Here is a 7,464-nt window from a genome sequence, read left to right as displayed (position 1 = left end):
CCATTTTTTATACTTTTGAAGTACATAGATATAACATTACTCTTCTCTATTTAGAGAAAGACAAAAACAAAGACACTCTAAATCTAACTGCTTTATCACAAATTGATTATCATTGATTATAAACAATTATTATCACATTGAAACTAATCGTATCTTGGCGCGAATTTTCAATTTTCTGTCGTTCGATTGTTTTTCAATTTTGTTGATGACAGCGCCACCTGCGCTGCTCCAGTAATATTTGGTCATTGGTTTAACAAACACTTGGAAGAATTGCAGATATTTTCACCATTAAAGTGTTTACAACTAGCCAACCATGGTATGTACCTCCCCCGTAAAATACCTTTGCTCCCTGAGCCCCAAGTGCACCCCCTGACCCTCTCAGGAGCTCGTGTTATTTGCTAGCCTACTTACAGGGGCAAGCCCATTTCCACCTATGAAAAAATATTATTTCCATGGTACTAATTGTTGGATTTGCGTTTTAGGGTAATGAGAGTTCGCTGCCCATGGAGCTTTGCTCAAATTGTGAGTTTTATGGTAGTTAAGACAGCCCCCATGGTAAACCTCTCTTTTTTAGTTGATGCTGATGAGATACGACGCCTCGGAAAGAGATTTCGGAAGTTAGATCTCGACAATTCAGGAGCCCTCAGCATTGATGAATTCATGTCGTTGCCGGAACTCCAACAGAATCCTCTGGTGCAGCGCGTCATAGACATCTTTGATGCAGATGGAAATGGGGAGGTGGATTTTAAAGGTAATCAACAGGCTTGAATTGATTTTTCATAATAAGAGAGTTTGGAGGCTGACTCTAAATTTAGACAAGGGACTGTTTATAAGCCGTTCAAATAATGGACTAAAAATAAAACAATTTATGCTTTGGCGCTCATAAATTCTACTTTTGTCAACTCAAAATTTCTCTAACACTGCTTGCAAATCGCTGTTGTGTAGCTAAAGGTTACGTTCTTCATAGTTTGACTGTCAGCATCAGCTGATTAAATTACAACAAATAAACATCAAGATCAATATTTACAAAACTATCAATATGCAATCTCAATCAATTCAAAAAATTGTAATTCTGCTTATTTGATACACCAATGGCTATTACAGTGATGGAACAAGTGTTTTTTTGTCATTATAAAACGGGTTACCCAAACTAATCTATTCAACTAAGTAGGCAATTATTAATACAACGTAATAAAGCTGCCGATGCATTCAAAATAAAATGAAAATAAATAGCCAAACTACGCCACTGTGACTCTGGGCCTCTGAAGACACGTAACTTCAGCTTCTAGAAACAAGAACTGTCTTTCTCTTTTGTTGTATTAATGTTATTGTTGAGCTTACAATAATAAATAATCATCATAAATATCCCAATTTACGCAACAAAAATTTCTGCAAAAAGTTGTCCTACTTTTTTTTGGCCCTCACTGTAATCTGTAATCGTTCAAATGAATATTAATATGCAGAGTTTCGATTTGACTTTCTAGAATGAATGGGGAAACGTTTGTATTTGCATTACAATTGCGACTCGATCTTCAATGTCAGTATAACTTGGTGCCCTCAGTAATAAGTGGTAGAATCAAGCTAGGACATCATGTCAAACAATTCAGTTTTTTTTCAAAGCATTCGAAAGTTTTTTTTAATACAGGCCCATAATACGCAACCCAATCTCCACCGGAAATATCCGCCACTGCAGTCTGTAAATGGAGAATTCAATGTCATTTCCGCTCATTACGATTCTTTTTTTTATCAGTTTAAAGTTTTTAGCGAGCAAAAAGAAGTAATTGATTGCATAAGTGTGGCATCAGTATCAATTCAATTAGTCAGTTATGTAGTAGTAGGATTGGAGTGCACATCGTTTCTTTCCATAATAAATTTGTAAGCTGTGTGAAGTGGATTTTCTAATAAAGTAAAAATGGTGTTGTGTTTCACCGAGTTAATTTCAAGTCAGTGGTGTTTCTTTCGACTTTTTTCGCGCTTTTAAATTGTTATTCTCGTAAAGAATTGTAACACAGCTGTGTATTTTATTGCAGAATTTATCCAAGGCGTATCACAATTTAGCGTAAAGGGAGACAAACTCTCTAAACTAAGGTTCGCGTTTAGAATTTACGATATGGATAATGATGGATTTATCTCTAACGGAGAACTATTTCAAGTAAGTAGCGGTTTTTGTATCCTCTGATTTCCAAGTTTATATTATAGGTACTAAAAATGATGGTGGGTAATAATCTTAAAGACACCCAGTTGCAACAAATCGTAGATAAAACAATTCTATTCGCGGACAAAGACGAGGATGGTAAAATATCCTTTGAGGAGTTTTGCAACGTGGTGGGTAACACTGATATTCACAAAAAGATGGTGGTTGATGTTTAGACCAAAAATGTAATTGTCTAAAGCAAGACCTGATCATCTTCATTAGTGCGCAAATGCGTTAGCCCTTGTATACATCACAGGCTTCAATCACCGTTGTTTTTTGGGTTAATTTAGTCTAGAATTTATTTAAGTTTGTTTAAATATTTATAAATATTATACATATAAAATGGATGTTTTCTAACACTGTATAATAAAATTTCGAGCTAACGTTATGATTCTATTTGCATGTAACGTGCTTGTTGTTTCCTGTTAAAATATTTTATAAATCAAAAAAAAAAATATATGTATATTAATATGGTTGTCCTTTATACTTTATCTAGGTGTTGTGTGTATAGCTTTACTCTGATGGGCAATGCCCTTAATTTTTAATATTCAATATTCTAACCAAACTGTGTAAGCGCTTTCGGATGTACTTATTAATAATGTCGCAAATCACTATTAGATAGCAGCCACGACCTCTGCTAAGACCCGTTCTAGTGCACAACGGGCCTTAATATCGGACATGGCACACATCTCATTTACTCCACGAATAAACGAAATCAATTACCTAGACCGAATTTAATCTGAATTGATTGGGACCACCAAAATAATAGTCTACTTGCTGTCTCTCCCGATTCAGCTTATATTTTTTACGGGTTTTTGATTTTGAAGGAGGCGAAATTCGCTGATAGTTCTCTATTTGTGCGCCAGGGAACAAACACCGAATTTCTGGTATCACTAGTGGAGTCTTCTGACACTGACACATAGATATCAGTAGTAGTGTCTAGTTGGAAAGTTACTTATTCGACTCTCCCTGTATAATACGTTACCTTGATTGTGTTGTAAAATAAAATAAGTATTCTGTTTAAAGATTTATGTTCAATAAAATAATTTCACCTCTCTAACGGGTACTTTGTAACAAAACTGAACCTTATAGAATAGTCTTAAACTTATAAATGGAACTTGGCGAGAAGAGATAGATGATCAGAACCCAGACGTGCGTTAGGGATTTTTACATCACCCAACTCCTTGTCAGTTGGCAGTCGGTAGCGTTCCATAAGACGTAAATTCCGTTGGCTAAAAAAGCAACATTTTGGAAAAAGTACTATGAGCCCACGTCCTTACCTGAAAAAAATGTAATCCACGCAAACCCATTCGTCCTGGAATGTTGTTCCTTCCATATCACCCTTCTTCCCATCATCATAAACCGATTTCAGGGAAAGATTGTGAGTCAAAGTGCCCGTGGAGAACAAACTTTTTTCATTATCATGGTTCCGCCTTTTGGTTTCCGTCTGTTGTCGCTCGCTGTTGGTAAGTTTGATCAGTTCTAATTCCTCAGATCTTGAAAGAGTCTTGTTCGATTCTCGTTTTTGCAATATGTCGGCGTGTTGGCACTGATCTGTAACGACAATCAACATGGGGAAATGAATAAAGATCATTTACCTGTTATCCTTAAAGATGGAGGAAGGAAAATTTTCCCTGTTCTAGGGTCATCGTGGGATTTTAGCGACCTTGTCTGTAAATTCTCATATTTCAGCTTTCCTTTTGTAATCAAACGGTACACTGCAGAGTTTGGAGACGAATTCAAATCACCTGTTAAAATCACAGGTAAATACTCCTCCCTGTGAACCAAAAATAGATTAATTTTTTTCCTCAAATAACTGACCTTTTGAAGGCAAGACGATCAACTTCGGTAAGTAATAACTGAATTTGTGCGAGTCTCACATCTTGTCTTCTAGGATTGTACAATAAATGCGTGGTGGCAACAACAAATTCCTTTTCCTTCTTTTTGGGAGAAAATTTTGCGATGATCGCCACGTTGTCGCGGTCCAAAAGACACACTCCAGGTTGCTTATATTCCACAGTCGTGTATTCCATCAGATTCAATACAGGGTGTTTGTAGAAAATAGCGCATCCATCGGTGCGAATTCCGGTTCGTTGCTTGTACAAATAGCGGTAGCCTAATGGACAAAATTATGATGTGGTTTAAGATCGAGTAAAATACTTACCCAAAGTTTCCAGTGCTGAAAAGTGGGTTTTGAGGTGGGAACCTTGGACCTCTTGGAGGCAGAGAATCTGCAAATATAATTTTTAGTATACGCTCCCAAAAGTAACTATTTTATGGACTTATTTAAATCTCTAAAATGACTGTTTTTTGGACTCAATCCCTAAAGTTGCCATGACAACTATTGAAGCATAGTGCTTCTTGAACAATTAAACAAAACTATACTGTTATTAGGTTTTTGTAAGTATAAATCTAACACAATTTTTTTCGCGTTCTCGGTATTTTTTCAGGATTCTGTATTTTATGCAAAAAAAACGTCAATTTTTTTCTCTTTATTTTAAACAATCTGGTGGTAATTAAAATCCGAAGCGTATTTTTTCAGAAATTATTCAGGTTTGAGTGTTTTTGAGAGCATTAACGAAAAAATGTTGTTTGTAACACGTACTTAAAAAGTGTTTGTAGACTCATCTGCTACGATTAGTCCGCAAAAACTGTATTTTATTTACTTGTACCAAAAATGGCTATTTACATAAATGAATCGTCTTGTTCTATAGATTTTTTTATGGGATTTTACTTTTATTGCCCCCAAAAACGCAGAACATGAAATATAAGCTCACCTCAGGTTTGAACTGCTGAATTTCAGCAAGCAGATTGTTCCACCTAACATCCCAGTTCAGAAACTCTTTCTTGTGCAATGAGTACAAGTAAGGATGCTGCTGAACCAAATCCTGAGCAAGGACGTTGTAAGACATGAGTGTGAAATTGAAACCTGATTTTCTTGGGCGCTCTGGCATCTGCTCCCAAAACCTCAGTTTTTCAACATTGTCTGTATCTAAAATGTACGTTTGTAAAGTTATTAATACAATGAATATTATACCTTTGTGGCCACTAAACGCCTGCCTTTGATTTTCCTGGTTTGGTCTGTGAAAGTATTGTTGATTTAGATGAGGTGGAAATACTGTTTGTGAGAAATTTCCTTGTGAATAAGCATAATTGTACACAGCTTGCCAATATGGCACACCAACTGGAAAGTTGGTATGCTGGGCGACACTTGTATTCGCGACAAAAATACTTTCCTCTGCTCGTCTCCATTGGTGGGGTATCCCTGTTGATATATGACTAGGGACAGGGCGAAAGTTACCCCCAAAATTATCACTTGATTTGGAGTCAGGGTAATCATGTTTACTACGCTTCTTGTCTGACATTCCTACGTTTGCTTCTTGTTTATTTGTAGGGCCATTTAACTTATTAATTACGGGGGCAAATCTTGAAAAATCATTAATCAAAGTTGTATCGCATTGAATTGATTTGTTAAAAATCCCTGATAACATCAGATTTACGGAGGAATTTTAAACTTACAGATGAAAGAATAAGCCCTTTTGTTGTGAAAAAAGAAATAAATTTTGGGTTAACCTTGATAAAAATAGTGACAGCACAATGACAGCTGACAAATGATATTTGACAGATGTTGAAAAAGCGGGATATTTGATTAATTTAAACGAAATTCGGCCAGATTTTTTATTAAACACTATTATCTACTAGAGTTGATAGAATCTACACATTAATAAAAAAAAAGATCAAAAATTAATTAAGTTTCAGCGCCTCTTCAGTTTGTGAAGGGTCTTCTCTGTACACATTTTGTTCAGGAATTTGCACAATCCCATGCTTGGATTTTAGGTGGGTTTTTAGAGAAACTCGCTGTCTGAATCCTTCGGCACAAATTTCGCATTTGAAAGGTTTCTCGTTTGTGTGTTGCCTCACGTGGGTCCTCCTAGCATAGGAACTACTGAATCCCTTATTGCAGTACTGACAAATATAAGGTCTGAGTTTCATGTGGGTCATTTGAATGTGTCTATTAACGTCGCGTGCGGTGTAAAAAGCCTTTCCGCAAACTTCACAGATGTGAGTTTTGTCGCCCCCATGCGCCTTCCTCATATGCAACTGGAACTTGTACTTGTACCTGTAGAACTTCCCACATTGTTTACACTTGTATTGCTCAGCTGAACTTTTGTGCATGTAAAACATGTGCCCTCTCAAACTTTCGGCGTTTTTGGCCACAGCACCGCATAATTCACAGACTTTTGGTGAAGATTTGTGCACTTCTAAGTGTCTTCTGTAGTTGCAAGTCAACACTTGTCTACCACAAATCTTACACACACTTACAATGTTGTGCTTTTTCATATGTTGAAGATAATATTTCTGGAAGGTGAACTGTAAATTGCATTCAGTGCATTCATAAGTATCTTCTGACTTAGATTTTGGCATTGATTTTCTTTTCAGTTCAATTTGTTTTTTGAAAACTTCATTTATCTCGGGATTTATTGTTATTTCTATCTCTTCAGGGACAGAATCTTCAGCTGGAAAGTTTGATGTATCCTCATTTTTTATTATAACAACTTCTGGTGTTGTTTCAAAGACATCAACTCCTTTTTCTTCACTTTCATTTTTGACAGAGGTTTGTTCAGATTCACCCATTTCATTCTTGGCCAAACGCTCACGCAGAACTTTGTCTGATTCTATGATCCTACATCTAATTCTATACACTACATAAACTTCTTCTAGACACTGGGAGCAACAAATAGAAGGTAATTTGTCATCTTCCTCAATCTAAAAAGGACAGGCATTAGTATAGTCAGGGAGATTGAAATGTTACAACCTTTATAGATGTAAAACTTTCAATGATTTCTGTTACATCTTCGTCAAACAGAGAGTAGCAAAACTGGGAGTCTTTTAAACATAAGCGGCACTGATATAACGCCGTTTCAGACATTGTAAGTCAAAAAATCACTTCATTTAAATTTACCGCTGGATTCAAAGGAGCCTCATTATTGAGTATCCTCTCTGCCAGCACCGAAAAGAGCGTGGAACAAACATCAAAAAACAAAAAAATTGTTCTTAAATATTCTATGACAAACGTCAATGTCAAAATCTAACCTCGTCAATGTAAATATAATCACGTTAGATGGCGCAACGTAGAAACCCTAATCACACAGCTAAATTTTTTTATTTCAAGAACGACATTTTTTGTTGCTCGTGCAATTGTAAAGGTTTTAGACTTTTAATTTTTATTGTTTTTTCTTTTGTGATAAAATGGAGGAGTTACAAAACGA

The 7,464-nt window shown here is 36.0% G+C and overlaps 3 protein-coding genes across 3 annotated transcripts; 1 reads left to right on the top strand and 2 right to left on the bottom strand.

Moving 5' to 3' along the window:
• Positions 1–183: 183 nt before the first annotated feature.
• Positions 184–3,254, top strand: LOC148169603 (calcineurin subunit B type 2). Its single transcript, XM_088042844.1, has 5 exons — positions 184–316; positions 483–522; positions 575–751; positions 2,031–2,152; positions 2,200–3,254. Exons 1-5 carry the CDS (start codon positions 314–316, stop codon positions 2,368–2,370), a joined length of 513 nt encoding a protein of 170 aa, XP_087898970.1. The 5' UTR covers positions 184–313; the 3' UTR covers positions 2,371–3,254.
• angel (protein) lies at positions 3,209–5,916 on the bottom strand. The gene is made up of 9 exons (XM_088044210.1): positions 5,913–5,916; positions 5,714–5,882; positions 5,232–5,620; positions 4,972–5,186; positions 4,359–4,425; positions 4,016–4,310; positions 3,793–3,971; positions 3,475–3,748; positions 3,209–3,426 (listed from the first exon to the last, which is right to left on the bottom strand). The coding sequence occupies exons 1-9, from the start codon at positions 5,914–5,916 to the stop codon at positions 3,300–3,302; spliced, it is 1,719 nt and encodes a 572-aa protein (XP_087900336.1). The 3' UTR covers positions 3,209–3,299.
• LOC148169601 (uncharacterized) lies at positions 5,859–7,308 on the bottom strand. The gene is made up of 2 exons (XM_088042842.1): positions 7,011–7,308; positions 5,859–6,961 (listed from the first exon to the last, which is right to left on the bottom strand). The coding sequence occupies exons 1-2, from the start codon at positions 7,122–7,124 to the stop codon at positions 5,939–5,941; spliced, it is 1,137 nt and encodes a 378-aa protein (XP_087898968.1). The 5' UTR covers positions 7,125–7,308; the 3' UTR covers positions 5,859–5,938.
• Positions 7,309–7,464: the final 156 nt, after the last annotated feature.

Source organism: Gnatocerus cornutus, chromosome 8 (genome assembly GCF_029298725.1).
Source record: "Gnatocerus cornutus isolate USDA-ARS CGAHR chromosome 8, icGnaCorn1.1, whole genome shotgun sequence".
Classification (NCBI taxonomy): Eukaryota; Metazoa; Arthropoda; class Insecta; order Coleoptera; family Tenebrionidae; genus Gnatocerus; species Gnatocerus cornutus.
The sequence above is the reverse complement of the archived record's forward strand: the minus strand, read 5'-3'. Positions and strand labels throughout refer to the sequence as shown.

Excerpts from the sequence above, each read along its gene's own strand:
- LOC148169603 (XM_088042844.1), top strand. Across the intron at positions 752-2,030 it reads TGGGGAGGTGGATTTTAAAG|AATTTATCCAAGGCGTATCA; the intron begins GTAATCAACAGG and ends ATTTTATTGCAG. Across the intron at positions 2,153-2,199 it reads CTAACGGAGAACTATTTCAA|GTACTAAAAATGATGGTGGG; the intron begins GTAAGTAGCGGT and ends TTTATATTATAG.
- angel (XM_088044210.1), bottom strand. Across the intron at positions 5,621-5,713 it reads AAGGGCTTATTCTTTCATCT|ATTTGCCCCCGTAATTAATA; the intron begins GTAAGTTTAAAA and ends TGATTTTTCAAG. Across the intron at positions 4,311-4,358 it reads TTCAGCACTGGAAACTTTGG|GCTACCGCTATTTGTACAAG; the intron begins GTAAGTATTTTA and ends TTTGTCCATTAG.
- LOC148169601 (XM_088042842.1), bottom strand. The coding sequence starts at position 7,124 with ATGTCTGAAACGGCGTTATATCAGTGCCGCTTATGTTTAAAAGACTCC. Across the intron at positions 6,962-7,010 it reads AAAGTTTTACATCTATAAAG|ATTGAGGAAGATGACAAATT; the intron begins GTTGTAACATTT and ends TGTCCTTTTTAG.